The sequence below is a fragment of the Pezoporus flaviventris genome, unplaced genomic scaffold (assembly GCF_033815535.1).
Source record: "Pezoporus flaviventris isolate CSIRO_AGI_PZ_B2104156 unplaced genomic scaffold, CSIRO_AGI_Pfla_v1 ptg000035l, whole genome shotgun sequence".
Lineage (NCBI taxonomy): Eukaryota > Metazoa > Chordata > Aves > Psittaciformes > Psittacidae > Pezoporus > Pezoporus flaviventris.
In genome coordinates, this window is record NW_026892583.1 from 500,948 (window position 1) to 524,242 (window position 23,295).

A 23,295-nucleotide genomic window follows, 5' to 3' on the forward strand; every position below is an offset into this window, starting at 1 on the left:
CGTTTTCAGTAATTGCTGCTTCCAATTGAAGTTAATATTATTTCCTATTGGACTAAATTACAGCCCTTTACTTGCAGAACTTGCCTGTTTCCTGAGGAAGGAGTTAGCTGGTACTTTAACAAAGGCCACACCAAATAAAGGTACAATTCTGAGCTGTTGCTGTGCAGCAGCCAGGACTGGCAGCTTGGTGGGGTTTTCACTCTTACTGTTCTTGATGTCTTTGTAGCAGAGAACCAAGAGTTGAGCTCTGCTGAAGAGTAAATGTTTCTTGGTATAATTTATGATAATAGCAACAATCATTCTTTCTCTTTGACCTTATGGAGATTAGAAACTAAGCTTTCCCTGGGGTAATCCTAGATTGCTATGTCTCTGCTTTGTTTCCTTTTTAAAGGAGACCCTGCCATTTTGCACTTCCTTGTCTTATACTTACGAGTGAATGTACTGCCATGACCTGGTGGTCACTTATGAAGCTAACTGCACTGTTTTCATCACATGTTTTTGCAGTAAATGCTGAACTGACTGTTTTAAAAAGCATGTCTGCTCTGCAAGACAAATCCTATTCAAATGAGTTGCATGTCTGAGCTGATTCAGCCCTGGCTCATGGATTCTTCTAGGGCTAAACAACCTTGTGTTGATTCTATGCATGCTGGTTTAACGTGTTTGTTTAGAGAGGAAAGAGACTAAGCTGTGCTTACTGCTTATCACTGTAAATCTGGAGTAATGCTGTGAAAGGTGTAGTTTCAATCTGGAGTTAGCTACAGAGAACTTGAATGCCACTGAAGAGTTTGCACCCAAAGTTCTTCCATGGAATAAAACATATATCATAATGGCTAGAGAAGAGAAGGAGTGGGACAGGAGCTGGAAGTTTTTATCCTAAGCTTGCTGGAAAACTCTCTGCTACTGTAAGGAATTCACTAGGCCATTCCTCACCTCTTCAGAAATGCAAAAGATCCTTCCAGAGAAACATGTTGTTCTTCTGAGACAGGTACTTCAGTATTGGTAGGCTTTCTCAGCAGGAAAGGATGAGTTGTCCATGATGCAGTATTAGAAGATAGTTAAGCTAGTTGAGAAGATTATGAGCACATTACTCATGTTATAATTTCATGCTAATATAACTTGTGTTATATATGGATCTTGCTGTAACTGCATTGCTTCCAGCATCCAGACTGCGTGATTAGGAGTTACCTCTGTGGAGCACTGCCCTGTGCCAGGAAGTCAGCACTTAGTTCCCTCTTGTGGCTGCCAAATTCTTCAGGAAAGATCTCTCCAAAGACTTGGTGCATTAGAACATCACAGAAACATATGTTCCTTAAATGACTTTCCATCTGGGCATTCCATTCTTCCTTATTCAAGAAGTTACGATAGTTTAATTAACTCTTTAGTCTGCTAAACTCTGCGTTGTGACACTAAATATGCTTAAGGGTAAGTGGCCAAGCTCAATCTGCCTGTACACATAGAAAGGGCATTCACCCCAGTGTAAGCTATGTACTTCTTTATTCACGTAGTTGGGGCCCAGAAGTACCTCCTGTGAGGAATGGCAAATGAAGGCTAGTTTATTTCTCAAGTAATTTTGTTTCTTCACGGTTTTTTTGAGGTAAAAACTCTGGGAAGAGGTGTTTCCCAGGTTTTGGATATATTTTACTGATTACTCTTCCTTTGTGTTTGGAACGCAGAGCACAGGGTGTTGATAGAAAGGTTTATTCAAGCAACAGGTAATGAAGTGTAGGGCTGATGAAAACTTCGAATAACTTTTTTCAACAAGCTGAAAAAGAATAATTGTGCACGTTGCACTTGGGGTTAGAATTGATGTATGCTTGATTGTCACTTTTTACATATTCATCGATGCTTCTGTGGGTTTAGATCTGCTTTCTGGCAGCAGAATTGTAATGGGGCTGAAAGGCAAAAATAACCTTATAATTTGGTATTGGAAACAAAACTTATTAATGTTGTCATGCAAGTCATAAGCTGGAGCTTGAAATTCCTCTGTGTTCCCATAGTAACCACAAGGCAGCACCTTCTGCAATGGTCAAAATGAACCAGGTTGGACCTGTTGCAAGAATAGGTTTTAACTGTGTGTAAGAAAACTCCATTCCCTTACCCCCTATTAGTTTTATCTGATCTATTAATAGAAGAATAAATTAATGTATTAATTTAAGTGCACTTTTTAGAGAGAGAGATGGGGAAACAGATAACCTTGATCCTGAGAGTTGGATGACAGTTGGGTTTTTTTATCTACCTCCTAGCCTGTACTGCAGATGTCATGGGTATAAACCAGCATTGGCAGTGTTTTATTCAGCTGTTTGCAAACTCAGCATAAAATCTGCAACTCTGTAGTTCAGAATAGGTGGGATGTAAAGCTTTGGTAGTGTGACAAGTTGCCTCCTGTTTGTGCTGGTAGTCTTGGCAATTGCATGCATGATGGTGTCAAGATTTGAAGGTAAGTCCTCTACATATTTTGCAAGATTGTTGTTTGTGGGGATTCCCCTTACTTCTCATGTAGAAATAACTGTGTTCTGAGGAATGGTTGAAGTTACCTGCTAGATTCTGCAGTGCATATGTGGATAACATTGTCCTTCTGGAGACACTGGGAGAACACTTGAGTCAGCTTTATACGCTAACAGTGTTTGAAAGACTTGAGACCATGAAATCATGAGTTCATGGTATTTTATCAGCTATGCCTATTGTCTGCAGCACATAAATTTATTATAAGAGGAACTCTACAACTCTATCTGTAGATCTATAGACCTTTCCCTAAAAGAAAGCAACATAGTCCTTGTAGATCAGTAGAGACGTCAGGAGGCTACTAATACCCAAGGTGGTAAAATCTTCTTAGCATGACTTTACATGTGTCTGCATTGTTCTTGCCCAGACCAAACTGTTATCTGCTGAAAAATCTCCTGCAGGTATACATATTTTATATATATAACACACTATTATATGAAATTCATACACTGTAACAGTCAAAGCAGGAGGCTGTTCAGCAGCAGTGTTGGCAGATCCAAGGAACAGTGCTGAAAGCTGGAATTTGTGGCATCTGAGAAGCACTGCAGCTCCAAATGTTGAAATTCAATGCATTAATGCTCTAAATTTAGGATCTTTGGAAACTGAAAGAATTTGAGCCTGACCAATCAACTCTACCTATCAGACTCCCATAGTTAAGCAGTTACGTCTACCATTTGTCATTCTCTTTAGGCTCATTGATATGACCATAAAAATCACAGTGGTATAAGCATTAAAAGAGTTTGAAATTGGGAATATTAAACACAAAATGGAAGAGTGAGGGGATTTCTAGGTTGGCATAGAAGGACTGACTTCACATTTGTTGTTTTCTTTAAGTTCAGGATGCTTCTATTGCTTATATTTCTTATGTCTATACAGTTACATGGCACTTAATTTAATTAAGGCAAAATGCAAATATATAACTCATTGTGCTTTCCAGTAGAAAACCATAAACACATTCATTCACCACTGGTACCAAACATCTTTGGATGAAACAGACCTCTCTTTCCATTCCTGCACAGCAACTCTTCAATATTTTAAGACAAGAATTGAGGAACAAAACAGAGGCATCTTGAATAGAGGTGAAATATGTTCATTGAGCAGCTTGCCTTTAGGTCAGAGTGATATTCTCTTGCAAAATAATAGGTTTTAAAATGCACACTGTCATCTATTTCATCCAGAAGTGATGTTACTCCTCCTCCTTATCTTTCTAGTGACAGATCTTAGGTGTCTTACCTAATACTGGCTTAGGGAGAAGGCTACTGCCTGTTCATTCTCAAATGCTACACCTGTGGGCTTGATTTCCTTTTATTCGAGAACATTTTAGCTGGTTTGTGAGACTTTCTGTGATTGTAGTATAGCAGCAGGAACCTGGGCTGGAGAATTACACTATAGGGTGGAGTGGGTGCCACACATTACATTATTGTGCTCAAGAGAGCTCCAGAATAAGTTTGTTTCATCTGCATGTATTGGTGTGTTCCTCATGCCTTCATGCTAAATTAGTTTTTGAAACTTCTCAGACTCCAGGAATGTAAAAAGCCAAAAGATTACTTAGATCTTCATTAAGAAAACACATCCACATCAGATAAGACCAGCGACACAGGCAGGCCATGCTCACAGTAGCGTGACATGGCACAGAAGTATAATATAAGTCAAGCCATTAGAAAAATGGAAGTTTCATCAATTTTTAGTCCTGAAAATGAAAGTATCTTCTTCCAACCTTGAAATTTTAGCCTCTATTTTGTCTTTTATAATTTCTCTTTTGGAATACTGATTAGGTTTCAGTCTGTGCTGTAAGGTGAGTAGGAAACTTTTCCCTATTTATTCCCCTTGCTTTGGTGCGAATTATCTCTGTTCAGCTGAACAAACTTTTCCAGTTACAATTAATTAAACAGTTTTCAGTATTCCAGCAGTGCACCAAAATATTTCTCTTTGTGGCTCTTTTTTCACACAGTTGTAACTCAGGAGCTTCAGGCGATGCTCTCTCTGCCTGTAGGATTTTACAACTGGGCCCTGAAAATCAGTTCTGTGATTGAATCTGGCACATTGGTTTTGGCTGGAGAGTCAGCATATGTTTTTAACATATGCATGTTGGCAAATCAGATTGAAGTCGTAAGTAAGGGGTCTGTTATCTCAATCCTCCAAGTGCTTTTGGGAATGAGGTATAATGGAAGGAGTATCAGTACTGGATAGTGAAGAACTGCACAGACTCCGGATAAATCTGCTTGCAGATAGCAATGGGTAGTTTTAGATTGCCAGTGTAGCTGCTGGAATGAACCATAGGAGTTACCTCTTGTTTTTATTGCCCACAGGATCAAGGCTAATCCAAGAATAGCAGACAACAAGTTCTGGCTCTCTGCCCATGTTTATCTCTGCCTATCACATATTGTGCTGCTACAGGCTCATTTCTTTAATGCATGTAGTTTGTATTCATGCCCTGCTCTAGAATGTACCAGTGTTTTCCTTCTCACCAGGAATTGTGCATGGCAAGGTTTCCTTGGTCTGCCTCCTTGGGAGGGGTCCTGGGAAACAAAACATGGAACAAACATGCCAGTCATTGCTTATTTTCTGTTAGACAATGATGCTAATTTAGGGAAAAAAGTAGTAATATTTACAACTAGAACACAAAAGGACTTCTTCAGATTTTCCATGTCAGTTGATTTTGAAGAACATCCAAGAGCTTGAGGCAGTTTGTGACCTGCCTGTAACTCGGCACAAGCACATTTGGGCTTTTACAAAGGTAAATTGTTAACGTAAAAATGACAGAGAGCAGTTTCTGAGGGGTGTGCAGATGCAGTGTCCTTTCTGCAGGCCTGGGCAGCTGAGGGGCCTCAGAGATGTGCCGCCTTTTCTGTGAGGGTGCTGAGGCACTGACACAGGGTGCCCAGAGAAGCTGTGGCTGCCCCATCCCTGGCAGTGTTCAAGGTCAGGTTGGAGGGGGCTTGGAGCAACCTGCCTTAGTGGAAGGTGTCTTTTCCTACAGCAGAGGGTTGGAACTGGATGAGCTTTAAGGGCCTTTCCCCACCAAGCCATTCTGTGATCTTGTCCGTATAGCATTTGTGCTTACAAAATGGAAGGGTAGGTAGAGAAAGGCTTCACAGATCTGATGCAAATAACCTGGCAGAACCGCTGTCCAGTGGTGGGAAGAGCCCATACATTAGTGATGGTGTGAGGATGCTCTTGGCTGGTGAGAGACCAGAGATTTGAGACCCAGGTCCTTTGGAGGTCTGTATAGTTGACCTCTGCAAGTCTGGTGGTACAATCTTGACAGGCATAGGTCACTGGCAAGCACTCTTTCCTGTGTCTAACTCAGCAGATGTAACAGCGAGTCAGACCTCATAGTTGCATCTGGTCTTGGAAGCGATGTAAGCATACAGCTGTGTATTAACTGAGGTCAAGACTGCAGTTAGACCCAGAGTTGTGCAGGAGTATTTCATCTCCTGGGTTGTTTGCAGTAGTTTTTGGCTTATGGAGGACATTGCGGTGTTGGGAGGAGCAAGAAGAGCACGATCGGTGGTTTCCCTTCCGCCACATTTCCTCTGTGGAGGTGGCTACTCACAGTACCCATCAGGGATCAAACAGCTCTGGGAGCATCTGGGGGAGGCAGATGGAAGTCAATCACATCTTTGACCACACAACCATGACCATATTGTTGTAGTTAAAACTATCGTGTATATCTGACTCTTATCATCAACTATATACAATTAAAGTTGGTTTTAATTATTTTCCATCTGTCTAGAAATCAAGAGTTCCCTTTGCCACAGCTACAGATGTTACAAATATGTGTTTCTATATGAGACACATGGCACATTCCAGAGCAGCACAAGTACTTGTTTTCAGCCTGAAAATAGAATCTTTTCCCTGTTGTTGAAACAAAGTTTGTAAGATGTGATTGTCATAAATAAACCACAGACTTGAGGGGTTTTTTTAAGACTCATAGTCAGTTCCTGGTGATTACTTCATGGGTTGTTACAGTGAGCTTGAATTTAGCTTTGATTTGCAATGGACATGAAGTAAAACCTGATGCTGCACCTTACTTCTAAGTATGGTTTGCAGACAAGAGCGGAAAGGGTGCTATTTCTCTCTGCGGTTACTAACTGCCAGTTCTAGATTTAAACTATTCTTGTCCTGTTTTATATTCTCTAAGCAGAGGAAACTGTGAAGACAGATTCAGTGGAGAAAAGATCCCTATAAATACAATATTATCCAGATGTTTCTCATTCTATTAGTGTCTGAAGGATAAGTCCTAAACTGGAAGCTAGTGTCATGGCACACCCCAAGCCAAGACCTTAGTAACTTGATAACAATCCACTAAAACTTGAGAACTCTTATCTTCTAAGATGTGAGCCAGCCATTTTTTTCAGGGGAAGAGTTTCACAGTTGGCTGTGATTCCTGCTTCCTTTTCTGTGAAGATCTGGGACTTTCTGCTTTGAGAGACGTGGCATTTGCTGAGATGATCCTTGAATGAGATCCAGCTTGGTAATTCCTGTCTTTTCTCTGTAAGTGTGGGAGGTTTTTCAAATCCACTAAAATATTTTGAATCTGAAAGGAATGACAACAGACCGAAGCTGGTTGTGTTTTGGAGCAAAGATTTTGTGTTGTTTCTAAATCATCGTTTCTGTTGTTATTTTGTTCACATATAATTACATACTCGGAGATTTTCTTTTCCCCCAGCAGCTTGAAGAGGGGTTTAGTGTTTGAGAATCCAAATTGTAAATACGCCGCTCTTTTCCACACCATCATGGCGTGGTTTAGGTTTTGGATACTCTGTTTTGCCTCGGAGTCTTTTCCTTTCTCCAATTCATGAGACTTCACTCTGTTTTCTTTCTGACTCTGTTGCTATCCTTGGGATTTTTCCGTCTTGGTGTGACATTCAAATAGCACATCTTCTTCTAGCCACCCTCCTAACATGATTCACTTTGTTGTTGCAGATTACTCTTATTCCCCCCATTTTTCCCCTATATAGTTCTGCTCATTGCATGTGGGTTTCCCAAGACTCCTAACTAGGAGCATTGAAAAGCTCTGAGAAAGCCTGCTTGGCTTACTCAGCAATGTGGCAATCACTTCCAGCATCTCTGCTAGTCACATCACTCTCTTCTGTATGCGCCAAAGGCACAGTATTGTTGTTTCAAGCTTGTTCCTTTAAAACAAAGAGAGAACAAGTAAGACTGATCTATAACATTTTATAGCTGTTCTTAACTTGCTTTGTGTGAGTTTGAGCTCTATCATCTTAGGGTAAAATGAGACTGAGCCACAGAGTTTGATTCCAGTATTAAGCTCAAACATTAGTTCACTGCACTGCACTGAAAGCCCTTCTTCTTTCAGTCCCTTGCAAAAAACCTCAATGATCTCTAAATATTTGGGATTCTTCTCTGTGTGTAGCCTCTGTGTAGCTTCAGTGAATCAAATACAGGGGAGTTATCATGGTCTACCCTACTCTGACCATAGGTATGCTGATATTTACATGTTTTGCAATGCTGAAATTTGCATGTGTTTAAAATGTTAACAGGGTTTTACAGAGCAGTTGTTACAGAAGAAGGGAATACAAAGCTGTTCAGTCAAATCATTTAGAAGACTATGGGACAGGCTGGGTGGAGACTGTGCATGTGTTTCAGGACCAGCCCAGACTGCCAAGAAGGAGACAAAGTTTGCCATTCTCACCTGCTTCCATTAGGACACTATTTTCTTTCCTACTTTAGAAGAAGGAGATTCTTGTTTAGAAGAACAAGATGTTTCTTTCTTGATGTTGCTGTCGCTTTTGGCTCCCTCTTTGTTTTGCTACAGCAAAGCAGGAGGTGATAAAAAATAGCATAGCAGAGGAGAAGAGAGGTGTCTGCAGGGAAAACATCTCCTTCCTTCAGCAATCTTGTCACTGGACCTTCCTGGGGATGCCAGAGGAAGAATGTTGGTAACATGGTTGTTTCTTCTGGGAAGACTTACCACTCTTTTACATCTGAGATAGCAGGGTCTTCCTCACCTTTGAAGGTCCAGCTCCATGTGGATTTTCCTGGCATTCAATGTAGAGGAAGGATGACATAATTTTCCAACTCCTCTGGAGCTCTTTCCTTGTTGCATGCAACTAACATCCCTCTGCCAAAAATGTCTTGGTCCCAGTGCTCTTAAAAATCCTGAGGTGAGTAGCTCGAGAGAGGATGCCTTCAACACCGGAGCTGGGGGGAGATCAGCGTCCAGGAGCCTCAACTCAGAGCGACAAGAGCCACTGAGGGTGCCTCAAGTCTTCGACAGGACCTGCCCAGGAGCCGGCAGCTCAGCTGACTCACACGGGACGGAGTCTGAAGCAGTGGCACCAGCCCTGACTGGTTAAAAACCTGGCCCAGGGAGCGCGGCGAACAGAGCGGGTGGAGGCAGTTAGAGCGGGATGGTGAGCACTCGTCGTGTGAGCAGGGCCCGGTCCGGGAGCTCTGCTCTGGCTGCCCCTGCGGTGGCCAGCGTAAGCACCCAGACAGAGCCGATGAGAGGGGAGGCTGCAGTGCAGAGCTCGGGGCGTAGAGAGTGCCTGCACTGGTCTGGTGAGGGAATGGTGCGCAATGGGCAGGGCTGCACTCGGTGCTCCCTGGTGGAGGCCCTCCTGCAGCAGGTGGCTGAGCTGTGGGATGCTGTTAATAGACTGCGAGATGTCAGGGAAGCTGAGAGGAGGCAGGAATGCTTGCTCCTGGCCTAAACTGTGCAGGGGGCCTCGAGCTTCCCCTCTAGCTCATGAAGGAAAGAAGGAGGCTGTTAACCTGGGAAGCTGGGAATTAGTGACAAAAAAAAAACAACAAAAAAGAAGGAAAAGGACAACCAAAAGCAAGGGGCTTCCCCCTAAATCTGTTGTTCCCACACAGAACCACTTTGCTGTCCTGCAGGGGACTAATGAGGAAGCGCACTCGAGCCAGAAACAGCCGGCTGATGCACTGCTAAAGAAGATCTCTGCTGGTGCTGCCAGGAAAAAGCGGAGGGTTGTAGTAGTAGGGGACTCTACACTGAAAGGGACAGAAGCACTCGTCTGCTGGCCAGACCCTGTCTCAAGGGAGGTGTGTTACCTACCAGGGGCACGGATCAGGGATGTGGCAGAGAGGCTGCCTGCTCTAGTAAGTCCCACGGACTATTACCCACTCCTGGTGACACATGTGGGTGCTAGGGATATAGATAGTAGTAGCCTGGGGAACATAAAGAAGGACTACAGAGCCCTGGGGGAGGTGGTTAAGGGGCTCTGGAGCTCAGATAGTCTTTTCATCAATTCTCCAGGATACAGGGGAGGACCTAAAAAAAGCTAGGAGGATTAGCCAGGTTAATAAATGGTTAAAAGGGTGGTGTCATAGTCAGGGATTTGGGTGCCTTGAACATGGGACCCAGGTTTGTAGGCCAGGTCTAGTGGGGGCTGGTGGAGCTGCTCTGATAAAGAAGGGAAAGAGCAGTTTTGGTAGGAGGCTTGCCAGACTGGTCAAGGAGGCTTTAAACTAGATGTGTTGGGGGAGGGGGACATCATTCCATCCCAACACACCCAGTCAGTTGCCAGAACCTATAATAAATGCTTGGAGCAATGTAGAGATATCCCAGCTGCTCCAGCCAATGAGCCAGCTTCAGTTGGAGCTCGGCTCCGATGCCTCTATACAAATGCCTGTAGCATGGGGAACAAACAAGAGGAATTAGAGATGTGTGCGTGTCTACGGGGTATGATATAACAGGCATCACAGAAACATGGTGGGATGGCTCCTATGACTGGAGGTTACAGGCTCTTTAGAAAAGACAGGCCTGGCAGGCAGGGAGGGGGAGTTGCCCTTTCTGTTAGGGATAGGCTGGAGAGTATGGAACTCTGTGTGGGGACAGGTGAGCAGTCCACAGAGTTTGTGGGTCAGGGTTAAAGGGAATATGGCTATGGGAGACATTACTGTGGGGATCTGTTACAGACCGCCTGATCAAGGAGAACCTGCGGATGAAGCACTCCATAGAAAGACAGGAAAAGCCTCATGCTTGCAGGTCCTGGTTCTCGTGGGTGACTTCAACCACCCTGACATCTGTTGGAAGGACGGTACGGCCCGGCACAAGCAATCCAGGAGGTTCCTCGATTGTGTAGAAGACAACTTCCTTCTGCAAGTAATAGAGGAGCCGACACGGAGAGGTGCCGTGCTTGACCTCGTGCTCACCAACAGGGAAGGGCTCGTTGGAAATGTGACTCTCCAGGGCAGCCTTGGATGCAGCGATCACGAGATGCTCGAATTTGAGATCCTCAGGACAGTGAGAAGAGCGTGCAACAAGCTCACTGCCCTGGACTTCAGAAGAGCAGACTTTGGCCTCTTCAGGAACCTGCTTAGTAAGGTTCCATGGGATACAGCCCTAGAGGGCAGGAGGGACCAAGACTGTTGGTTGATATTCAAGGATCACCTGCTACAAGCTCAGGAGTGTTGCATCCCAACCAGGAGGAAGTGCAGCAGGAGGACCAGGAGGCCTCCTTGGATGGATAAGGAGCTCCTGAGGAAAATTCAAATGACAAAAGAGGCTTATAATAAGTGGAAGCAAGGGCAGGTGGCATGGGAAGAGTACAGGGATGTTGTCCAGGAAGCTAGGGACCAGGTTAGGAAAGCTAAGGCCCAATTGGAATTAAACTTGTCTAGGGGTATTAAGGATAACAGGAAAGGATTCTACAAGTACATAACAAATAAAAAACAGACAAGGGAGAATGTAGGCCCCCTCAGGAAGCTCTCGGGAGAATTGGCTACACAGGGTTTGGAGAAGGCTGAGGTTCTGAATGACTTCTTTGCCTCGGTCTTCACTGGCAAAGGCTCTGACCACACCACCCAAGTCTTAGAAGGCAGATGCAGGGACTGTGAGAATGAAGACCCTTGCGCCCATTGTAGGAGAGGAACTGGTTCGAGACCATCTTAAAAATCTGAACGTGCACAAGCCCATGGGTCCTGATGAGATCCATCCGTGGGTCCTGAAGGAGCTGGTGAATGAAGTTGCGAAGCCGCTGGCCATCATATTTGAGAAATCATGGCAGTCAGGTGAAGTTCCCGATGACTGGAAAAAGGGAAATATAACCCCCATTTTCAAGAAGGGGAAAATGGATGACCCGGGGGATTACAGAGCAGTCAGTCTCACCTCTGTGCCTGGCAAAATCTTGGAGCAGATTCTCCTGGATGCCATGCTAAGGCACATGAAAATCAACAAGGTGCTTGGTGACAGCCAGCATGGCTTCTCTAAGGGGAAATCCTGCCTGACCAACTTGGTGGCCTTCTATGATGGGGCTACAGAACTGATGGACAGGGGTAGAGCAGTTGATGTCATCTACCTGGACTTGTGTAAAGCGTTCGACACTGTCCCACACGTCATCCTTGTCTCTAAATTGGAGAGACATCAATTTGATGGATGGACCACTCGCTGGATAAAGAACTGGCTGGATGGCTGCACACAAAGAGTTGTGGTCAATGGCTCAATGTCCAGCTGGGGACCAGTAACGAGTGGTGTCCCTCAGGGATTGGTGTTGGGACCGGTCTTGTTCAGCATCTTCATCACTGCCATGGACAGTGGGATTGAGCGCGCCCTCAGCAAGTTTGCCGATGACACTGAGCTGTGTGGTTCGGTTGATACCCTGGAGGGAAGGAATGCCATCCAGAGGGACCTCAACACACTTGTGAGGTGGGCTGATGCCAGCCTCATGAAGTTTAACCATGCCAAGTGCAAGGTCCTACACCTGGGTCGGAGCAATCCCAGGCACAGCTACAGGTTGGGCAGAGAAGAGATTCAGAGCAGCCCTGTGGAGAAGGACTTGGGGGTGTTGGTGGATGAGAAAATGAACATGAGCCAGCTTCAGTGTGCGCTTGCTGCCCAGAACGCCAACCGTATCCTGGGCTGCATCAAAAGGAGCGTGACCAGCAGGTCGAAGGAGCTGATCCTGCCCCTCTACTCTGCTCTTGTGAGACCTCACCTGGAGCATTGTGTGCAGTTCTGGTGTCCTCAACATAAAAAGGACATGGAACTGTTGGAACAAGTCCAGAGAAGGGCCACGAGGATGATCAGGGGCTGGAGCACCTCCTGTATGAAGACAGGCTGATGAAGTTGGGGCTGTTGAGCCTGGAGAAGAGAAGGCTGCGTGGAGACCTCACAGCAGCTGTGTGGTGCTGTGTGGTGACCAGCACAGTATCTGAAGGGGGCCTGTAGGGATGCTGGAGAGGGACTCTTCTTTAGGGACTGTAGTGATAGGACAAGGGGTAACGGGTTCAAATTTAAACAGGGGAAGTTTAGACTGGATATAAGGAGGAAATTTTTTCCTGTTAGGGTGGTGAGGCACTGGAATGGGTTGCCCAGGGAAGTTGTGAATGCTCCATCCCTGGCAGTGTTCAAGGCCAGGTTGGACAGAGCCTTGGGTGCCATGGTTTAGTGTGAGGTGTCCCTGCCCATGGCAGGGGGGTTGGAACTGGATGATCTTAAGGTCCTTTCCAACCCTAATTATTCTATGATTCTATGATCCTCAGAGGAGCCAGCTTTGGGAACTAGTTTCTTCATTATGCATGAATCATGGATCGTAGAATTCCAGGTTGAATCTCAAGGATCATGTGGTCCATTTTCTTGGCAAAAGCATGGTCTACACAAGATGGACCAGCACCCTGTCCAGCCGAATCTTGAACTATCCAGTGTTGGGGAATCCAGTGGAATTCCAAGGGCTGATTGTTCTTATTGCGAAAAATTTTCCTCTTGTGTCCAATTCAGAATGTCCCCAAGAGTAACTTGCACCCGTGAGTGAATGCTGACATCCCATAGCTTCTCCTCAAGGACTGCTACACATGATCTCCACATGCTGGTCATGTCCTCGGCCGTTCTAATCAAATGACTGTAGTACATTGTGCAGGAAAAAAGTTACAACTTACTGTAAATTCTCTGGCATCCTTCTTGATTATGTCTAAGGAAAACAACGTATTTTACTTCAAATGAGGGGGAAAAGTTCACAATAAAGTCTGTTCCCAGCTCCAGCCTGATCTCCTTGGGAATGGAGCAGCTGTCAAATTGTAAATGGAGAAAATTTCACAGAACCTAGGGATAAAATATTGACAGCACATGATGGTATCAGACATTGCTGTGATTCTTTACAAGGTCGTAGTAGGGGAGCAGCATCTGTTCTACTTTCCACTGCTGTGTGTACTCTCCCAGTTTACATGGGGCATCACTTGAAGACGACGTCACTGCCAGGAACTGAACAAAGCAATGGTGGCAATACAGACAGTATTGTGTCCCTGATGAGCTGCTACAGTATGACAGTTTGCCAGGGCTGGATTGCTTTATGTGCAGAATTTAATGAGCTGCCAAATGCTTTTAAATGTCAGAAAGTCCAGAGGAAAATGCCCAGTATAGGACATGGAGCAGACAGAAATTAATTCTTTAGCTTGCAGCATCTCCCAGTTAATTTCCCATGAAGATTTCTCCCTTTCCCCTCCTCCAGTGTGTTTCAGACTGTGAAATGATCAGTCTTTCCCTAGAGGCAGAGAACTGGCCAGGTTAAGGGCCACAGGGCTGCCAATTGTCTTTACTTTCTAGAAAAGGAATAATTGCATTTATTTTCTTACTGCAATGTGACCCAGTGTTGACATTGCATTCAGTTGAACTGCATGTCTCTTCTCATGTGAGAATGCTGCTTATCTGATGTGGTGTCCATGAGCAAAGTAAGATAGAGCTGTTGTACCCACGAGCAAGTCCACAGTATGAAGAAAGGAAATAGCTGGATAAAAGGAGAAACTGAACTCTTTATAGTCACTCCTGATTGAATAATGATTTATCCAACTTGAGCAGCAATGTGAGTGGTGGGGTTTGGATGGATGCGGATAGCAGTAAGAGGAAAACATCTTCCCTGACATTACTTTTTGCAGTCCAAAGCCTACTCTCGTTTGGGCACAGGGTGGTAACAGGGCAGTCTGTTTTGCTGTGAGTTTTAAAGCCTTTGGAAAAATCTGTTGAGATTAAAAAAAGATGAACAAACAAACCAAATCTTCCTCTTTCCCATTCCTCCCAAACCAGGTTTTCCACATTCAAGGTCTGCTTGTGCATGGAAGCCATTTATAACCCTGGCACATGTGAATTCTTTACAGAATGGAAATTGCTCCATGTTAGGTGTTATTTCTGGTGCAGACTCAATGGTATTTGCTGTTGGCTGACCACAGTCTCTTGCTGCCCAGTGCCGGGTGTAACAGTTACTAAGGTTTGACTGGATCCACATGGTTCGGTGGCCAACAGTGTTCCCATCATGAAAGTGGTCAGGGAAGCTGTGATATGGCCTAAATAGCTTATCTACCACAAAAGGTGTCAGATATAATCACTTGTAGGATGAGCTTTTCCATTTCTCCTGAGCTGTTCACCCCATATGACTATTTAATTCTACCTGTCTGTCCTCACCAAACCTAGGGAGTTTTGAAATCTGTACTGGAGGCTCTGCTGAGTACATAGAAAATCGAGATAACTAATTTAGGCTCCTCCCTTAAGTACCTGAGTTTAAAAGGGTGTAAATGCCTCCTCTGTAGGCCAAGATAAGGATTGAAGTTCTCTGGAACAGACTGCTGCAAGGCATCTGCCAAATGCCTGTTGATGATTGCTGCTTGTCCCCTCAGGGAATTGGCTGTTCTGGAATGATTCATCCCATCTCGTGTGTCCAGGACAAGGTAGAAAGCCTAAATGGTTCAGGGAATTCAAGCTGGACTTTCAGAAAGTCTTTCAACTGACAAAACTACTGGGTCATTTTCAAGAGGGACTTTTTACAAGGGCATGTAGAGATAGGATAAGGGGGAATGGTTTTAAACTGAAAGAGGGGAGATTTGGATTAGTCATTAGGAAGAAATCTTTTGCTGTGAGGGTGGTGGGACATTGACACAGGTTACCCATAGAAGCTCTGGCTGCCCCATCCCTGGCAGTGTTCAAGGCCAGATCAGATGGGGATTGGAGCAACCTGGTCTAATGGAAGGTGTCCCTGCCTGTGGCAGGGGGTTGGAACTGCATTTTCTGTAAGATCCCTTCCAGCTCTAACCATTCTATGATTCTATGATTGGCAATTCAGGATGGCTCAGATGCTTAAAAAGATCTCTGATTTTGTAGCTGCTGCTTTGTTATACTCATAGGAAAAGAAGTAGCAGAGGGACAAATAGTGTGTGTGTGTGTGTGTGTGTGTGTGTAAAGCAATAATGGTGTTGTTTTAGAGTGCACCTTGCAACTGGTAAAATGGAAACAGATGGCAAATATTGTACAGAGTGGAGTTATTTCACCCTGAAGGATGCTCAAAGTCATACAAGGAGAGTTCAGCTTGCAAATCCCATTATTGATAAATGGTTCTTAACAGTGTGCACACAGGCACATACACACACAGCTTTTAAAATGCCTTTCATGGGAGCAGCTGCTTTCATTAATAGCAACATCATTTTATAGTTTTTGGTATGTGTCTTTCTCTGAACTCTGGAAAGGAATTGGTACCTTTTCCCCTCAGTTATTCCTTGTGGATGCTTAAATGAAAAGGGATTTTTTTTTTCAGCATTAATAAATTCATTACTGGAAATGAGAAGGGTATTTTCAATTACAGCTACAGTTCTGAGCCTTCCACCAGGGTGACAGGCAGCCTTGGAGAAAAATCAAGCAAATAATCCGTCCCTCTGGCTGTATATTGAGAGGATGGATGAGATGTGTTGTGTATGAGAGTATTATGCTACCCATATCTTCATGTCTAATCTCGGTGCTGCATTCATTCTTACAGCAGGAGTAAGGGGGTCTCTTCATAAGGTATCCCAAATGGGTATTGTAGCTATTATTATTACCTTATTTATATTCCTTTATGGCCTTGCAACACTTCCTATTGAGTAAAACCTCACTCTGCTGGATGCTGTACAAATTAGGAACTTGTTTTTCTACAAACAGCTTACAATTTAAATAATGTACATTTATTCTTATGCAGCGGTGTCTCTGTGTTAGCTGATATCTCTTTAATTCTACTCATTCCTTCCCAGCAAAACAGTTCACATTAAAACACAGCTGCACCAGTTCTGCTGCAGTCTGGGGGGGTCACAAATGGAGACCTGAGCTCTGCATGTAGGAAACGTATGATGTAAAAAGCCATCCAATAGTGGTAGTGTAACATAACGGTCAATGGAGGTAGCACTGAATTAGCCTGGCTTAACTGAAGTTTCAAACAAGTGTTAACTAAACAAGCAGTGGAGCAGCCTGTACATATGGAATATTTAGAACCACAGGCACAATTATTGTATAAGCTGTATCCAAACCAAAGCATTGGCCACTTGAGCTAGCAGGGCCTGACCTATAGCTACTAATAGTAGAAGCAGGTCCCTTATATTCAGTGCAGCCCTGTTTCCCCCCATGTATTGCATGAAACCAGCATGTCCTGGCATGACCCCATTTTGGGTTAGAAGCAGTTCAGCTAACCAAGGCTGAGCAGTTCCAGTTCCTTACACCTGCTGTGATCTGCCAGTCTTGCTGAGTGGACAGTTTGCCCCTGCAGGTGGGCTTTAGCTGTGCCAGCCTCCCACAAGCATGCTGAGGAAGTGATTAAGTGTGCAACATACCAGGCCAATATTAACTATACTGGATTTTTTCCTTGTTTGCACAGACCCTTCATGCTTCTGCCACCGCTGATGGAGTGGATGAGAGTGGCCATCACCTACGCTGAGCACCGGCGCAGTTTAACTGTGGACAGTGATGATATCAGGCAGACAGCCAGACTGCTCTTACCTGGACTGGACTGTGAGCCCCGGCAGCTGAAGTATGTGCTTTATAAGCTTTATAAGCAGCTAAAGTAATCATAACTTCTTACAATATAATTTTTCTTGCTATATTTCACAGGAGCCAGATCTCAAAATACTGTACAGGCAGCACATGTTTCACCTTTTAGTCCTCCAAGAGATAAAGGAACTTCAGCCAAACACTGCAGCTGGGGTAGAAAGATTTTTGTCTTGCCAAAAGAATGAGACAGAGAAGGGTTGAAATACAAGTATTTGGACTTTTATGCCTCAGTCTTAATTCATAGAATCATAGAATGATGTGGGTTGGAAAAGACCTTAAGATTATCTAGTTTGAGCCCCCTTCCATGAGCAAGGACACCTCACACTAGACTATGTAGTTGCAAGATGATTCTTTGCTTTATGAGATACCTTGATGAAAAGTATCAGTACCTTTTAAAATCTCCCCCTCATGTCTACATTGAACAGGGATTTATAATTAGCTTGGTTCATTAGCACATCATAGGTATATTATTCAGGTTTGTAGTTGCTGTCATTAGCACTGGTTTTATTATCAGGGTTACATCTTGAACATCAGCATGAGGTAAGTTCTTGTTTCTTGCATGAATTTTATCCCCTCTATACCTTTGGGTTAAATGAGTGGGTGGGACACTTAATAAGAATAAATAATACCTTTATCATGCTCTTAAGTGATGAAATGATCACCTGAAAAGATAAAAATACACCATTCTTTTAGCATTACTTTTCATGAACAACAAAAGCAACAAGAGGCTTTCAATCAGGAGTCCTGGATCTGGTTTTGTTGCTTTTCAACTTGCCTTCTGGCAGCCAAAAAGTCTCTCGCTTTTTTCTACGTCTCTGTCTCCCTGTTTGTGAGTTGAAGGCTAGTACTTATTACCCACAAAACCTGATGTGGTGCAATTACATGACTGAACCTTTTATCTCAGCTCTCAATTCCTGCCTTTCTCCTGAGACGTGGTACCTGACAGACTGACAGTGCTGCCAGTCCTGTAAAAGTGAAGTTAAGCAGGTGATCCTCAGCAGTTATTTAAACTCTTTGGCTCCAGACTGGAAGGGAGCAGCTGAACTTGGACTTATTCCTGGAAGACTTTCCTTCTCCCTTTTCCCTGCCAGTGTACGTGTGCTTTGTGTCAGTTGAAGCACAGGCTACTCTGGCTTACGTGTGGATGGTAGGTGCTAGTGTAGGCAACTTTATAGGGGCTCAACTAATTTTACAGATGTGCCTAATGCTTGCCAAAGCCTCTGAAGTTCTTCGATGAACAGCACTGCAGAAGACTAACCTGATCACTCAGCTTCACGGGTTCTCTTTCAGTCTCTCCTTTAAAAAGGCTTTTGATTTCAAAACTAATCCAAACCTTTCACTTCAAAGGCATCCCACTCTGCACTGTTTTTCTGTGCACATTAACATACAAAGCACTTTTATAGATCATAAAATACAAACAAAAAAGAGGGCAGGGATTTGGGTGTTTGATTTTGCTCCTGATGTGAGCTAGAAGGAAACATTTATAGACAGCCTTTGTGAAAATTGGGGTCATCTCAGTAGCTTAAATCTAAAGCCATAATGACAAATCTATGAAATGCAGCTCTCAAGAGGAACCCAGGAAGTCCAAAATAATGTCAGCAGTAAATAAAAGTGAAAAGCAGATACAAAGGTATAAAATATATCAAGCTATGTGGGATATTCAGGCATAATTCCATTGGGGTTTTATGGGTTAGCAGCACAGGGAAGGAATATGTTACAGGTTTCTATCCAGTTTCTTGTTGTCACAGAAAAAATGGCAATTCTGTAAGAAAACCAAGATCCTTCCCGCCTTTTACCTCAACAGTCTGTTCCTCCATAGGGATGTTTGCAGTGGGCATTCCCTGCAGGTGAAACAACCTCTGCTTTAAAGTAGCACGTATCGTCTTCGTAGTAGAGGACAAAGATCAAAGTTAAGCTTGACCAGGTCTTTGTTCGGAACCAGCTAGGCTGTGTTTTATTTTCAGAGGTCTAAGGATGTTCCTTGATGTGTGGTATGAGAGAAAGAGCATGACAGATTTAATCTAACAGAAAAAAAAACATGAGGAGAGAGCAGTGTCCATTATATGATCCTTTAAAGCAGTCCTTTGAAGCCAACCATTACAGCACATGCAGGGGAAAAGGAAATCTTGGCACTGAAGCCATGTTTAGCCCTGGCTTGCTGTGTGACTCCAGGAAAACTGCATGTTGTTTTTCCTCATGATGCACAGACTAAAAGTCACATAATGATAGTTCTTGCAGTGGTGATGCATCAGGTAGGGTATGTTGAAATCCCTGAAAGAGAAGTTGTGCAGAATAACGAAGTGTAACTAGCATAACCTGAAATTCAGACCTCTCGTATCTATTCTGTGACACAGACTGCTTGGACAACATAGTCTTCCACAACTGCTTGTGTCTTAGTGGATGAAGCTTTCTAGTAAGATGCTCTCTGTTTATGCCTGTCAGACAGTTTATAAACATCTTCTGTATATATCACCTGTAACTAGTTAAATTATAAGTGAGGAGATGGTAGGTTGCAGAGAACTGTGTTTCATTTCCACCTACTTAAATATAAATGTTGGGATTTTAATAGAAGTTGTTATCACGCAGTGGGTTTTTTATTATTACTTCCTCACTGCAGGCCAAATTTCAGTCACTCACCACCAGTAGTTATAGTTGTAGTTACTACTTATGAAACCCAAAGAGCACGTCAGGCTCCTGCTCCCTCTTCAAGCTATCCTTTCCTAAACTAAGACCTCAGCCTTATCCCTTTCCCTGCTCTCTGGGCTCTGCCTCGCAGATGTGTCCCTGTCCACCACCTTCATCTCTTCGGTTCATGCCCAGGGCACAGCTGGGTGTATATGGGAGCTGCATGGTGGACAACTGCAGGAGCACAGGCTTTACTCTAGGAAGCGTGCAAGAGTTTGCCTCTCTTCTCCACAGGGTAACAACTCACACATGGAAAACCTGTTGTGGTTACAACTGCAGCGCAGCAGTTGCGTGTATGTGAGCTCCCTCCCCTGCTCTTGTAGGATGCTCTATCTTTCATCACGCTTTAAAAGAAAAAGATGTGCATCTATCATAGAGGAGCATCCTGTCAAGCTACCTCTGCACAACATCAAGTGTATACAGTGACTTCTGCATGGGCTGAGCCTGCAGATTCCCTAGGAATGAAGCTCACAAATTATAACTTTAAATTCATTACCTGAGCTGGCCTCCTGGCAGCTCTACACCAAGGACTACACCAACTTTTCACCAGTCTCTCTGACAGCTCTATGCTGCTCTTTTGTTCTGTTTGCTCTGCAGAGCTCATGAGGGAATTGTCCTCCCACCACCCTTGGTCCAACACTGCCTGTAAATAGCACTGGGTGGAATCATGCCTGTTGGCAAAATAGAAACAATGTGCAAAGACAGGTACATCCCTTCAAAACTTATTTTCTGAGGTTCACTGGATTTCAAGTGAAGTCATTTTATTTCACTTCTTTTCCTAGGATTCTTCTTCTTCTTATATACAAAATCATTGCATCATATTCTACATAATATTGCAGCATCATGATCCTGTACCAATTACTTTAGTAGAATAAGATTATTAATTTACTAGCCTAGCTCTAGGATTTATATCTGTCTGGCATTAAGCCTTTAACCTTACTGTCCTGTGCTCTGTACTTCAGGTGCCCCAATCTCATATCTGGGTGCTTCAGAGATCTTGTCTTCTGTACTCAGCTGCCTCAAAGACACATTTAATTTGCAGATGTATCTCCAAAGAGCCAATGACTCCAGGACTGTCACTTTGCTTCCCTGCTGACAGTTCCCCAAACCGTACCCTCATGTAGTTCCTTTCTGAAAGCAGCTGCAGTGTGATAGTGGTTTCCCCTGTCCAATGTGACCGGGCACCAGTTGTGGAGGGATCTTTGTTAACTCAGCATGTTGTCCATAGCATCTGCTCACCATTTGTTACCCACCATCAGTGCAAGTTCAGAAGCATTAAAGAAATGACCAGCTGAATTAAAATGTGAATAAGATTCATCCTGAATCTTCTTCATGAAGCGATGAGTGTTATACTTATCTGACAGGCTGCACAAAGTTTCCAGAAGAGGTTGGCCTTGTTGAAAGCATCTCAGTTTTCAAAGGAACTTGGAAGGCTGGTATCTCACTCACTGAGAGCTTGCCCAAGAGCCTACACTGAAAACCAGACAACTAGTAGAGAAGGCATTCACCCTGAAATAACATCAAAGGGCTGACCACATCAATGCCCAGCTGAGATAGGAAAACACCTCCAGTTTAGCAATGTTTCTTCAGTGAAGGAGATACACTTGCAGGGTTGGAATTCAGAAGACTCTGAGCAGATAAGGAGAGGACTTACAGTAATCCCTGGGCTCCTTCCAAATGAGATAAAGGTCCTTTGATAGTCATCTGAGGGATAAGGGTTTAGTAGAGCCTCATAGAAATGTTAAGACACTTCCTTTTATTGAGGCATTGGAAAAGAGTCGAGAATATTCCACTACCTAAATTTGATTTTGATATCATATTTTTTATTCTGGTTATTTTTTTCCAGAAAAGAATATGGATTGATACCTTCTTTCAGAAATGTCTCTTATTGCAAAATAATAGCTAATCAGGTAGGCAGACAGCATCACTGTTTCACCCTAGCACTGTACTGGTATTTTAGTAGATACGCTTTCTCTCCACCTCTTTATCTTCCTTTACAATGTGTTCTTGCATATGTTTGATAGATTAGCCTATAACAAGCAGGGAAATACAAATACAATGCCCAAAATATATAAACCTCATTATTTAAAACAAATGGGGTTTTGGTGGGTTTTTTGAGAGAACAGAACTAAGGAAACCTGGTTGCTGCAGGTTTTTTTTCCTGTCACTCTGGTCCCATCACATTAACCTTGCTGCTGCAGTAAGCCTGGATGCTTGGTGCCTAGTATGCTACAGGCATATTCCAGCACCCCATTCCTGTTTTCTGGGATAAGATGTAGCAGAAGCAGTGCCTTGATCCAGAGCTACCCTTGTAGTGTGGGACTGGGTGGAAAATACCACTTTTGGCAAGGAATAAGAACTTCTTCCTGTCTTTCCTTGGAGAAAAGCACCAAGGAGGCTTCTTTACTTGGACACCCTTTTAGTTACATTTTTTTCCAGTGCTTACATGAAGTTACTGTCTCTAAACTAGCTAAAACTTCCATCTCCAATGTGTGAAGTTAGCCAGATTGCTCAGAAATGATGACACAGTGGGGAAGGCAATAGGTAAAGCCATGGAAATTCATAATCCTGATTTCTGTAGGAGATGGGGCTAAAAATAAAAGTAGAAATCCAGAAATGATTTTGTCTTCCACAGACCTGAATGCTGCTTTAGTTCCTTCCGAAGACTGGATGCTAAGGCTGCTACTGAAAAATTCCAGCAGGATCTGGGTTTCCGAATGCTAAACTGCGGAAGGACAGATCTGATCAACCAAGCCATTGATGCACTGGGACCTGATGGGGTGAACACCATGGATGATCAGGTATGACATATAACAACACATGAGCACAGAGTCTCTGCATGTTCCTTTCCGTGTGGCAAATCAATACACAGGGTCATGTTAGTTGCCTTTCCAAGGCTTTTCTAATTATAGCTTGTGTTTTAGTCCGAAAATAACAATAAAATAACCCCCAAACTGCACCCACCACCCTCACACCAGCCCCAAGAAACCCATCAAATTCCAGAGGGAGTTGTTTATCAGCTGGAATGCAGGTCTGTTCCTTGGATGACGTGTCTCAGGCGCTGATAGAAGGCAGGTTAATACACAGGCTGCAAAGTCTGATGTTGTCTTAATGCTAATGTCAAAACAAAGTGGTGTTTGCCAGTGACACTCTCTTCTGGTTCAACAGCCCAAATCCACTCTGGGTCAGTGATGAACGACCAAAAGGTGTTACTGGCTGATGGTTTTCAGGCTGTCTGTGCAAAGTGAGTTAAACATGTCAGTATAATCCAACATACAACAGCACTGAGAACCCCAGTGGCATTGGTGTCAGACAGTAGTAGCTTTGTTGAAAGTCCATCATGC

The 23,295-nt window shown here is 43.7% G+C and overlaps 1 protein-coding gene across 4 annotated transcripts in view; it reads left to right on the forward strand.

Moving 5' to 3' along the window:
* ABTB2 (ankyrin repeat and BTB domain containing 2) overlaps positions 1-23,295 on the forward strand; it is a 165,072-nt gene that overhangs the window by 124,406 nt on the left and 17,371 nt on the right. For all 4 annotated transcript variants that reach the window (XM_061462054.1, XM_061462055.1, XM_061462052.1 and 1 more), the window contains 2 exons: positions 17,094-17,246; positions 22,587-22,752. In XM_061462054.1, the coding sequence (XP_061318038.1) occupies positions 17,094-17,246; positions 22,587-22,752 (319 nt within the window). The remainder of the gene's footprint in view (positions 1-17,093; positions 17,247-22,586; positions 22,753-23,295) is intronic.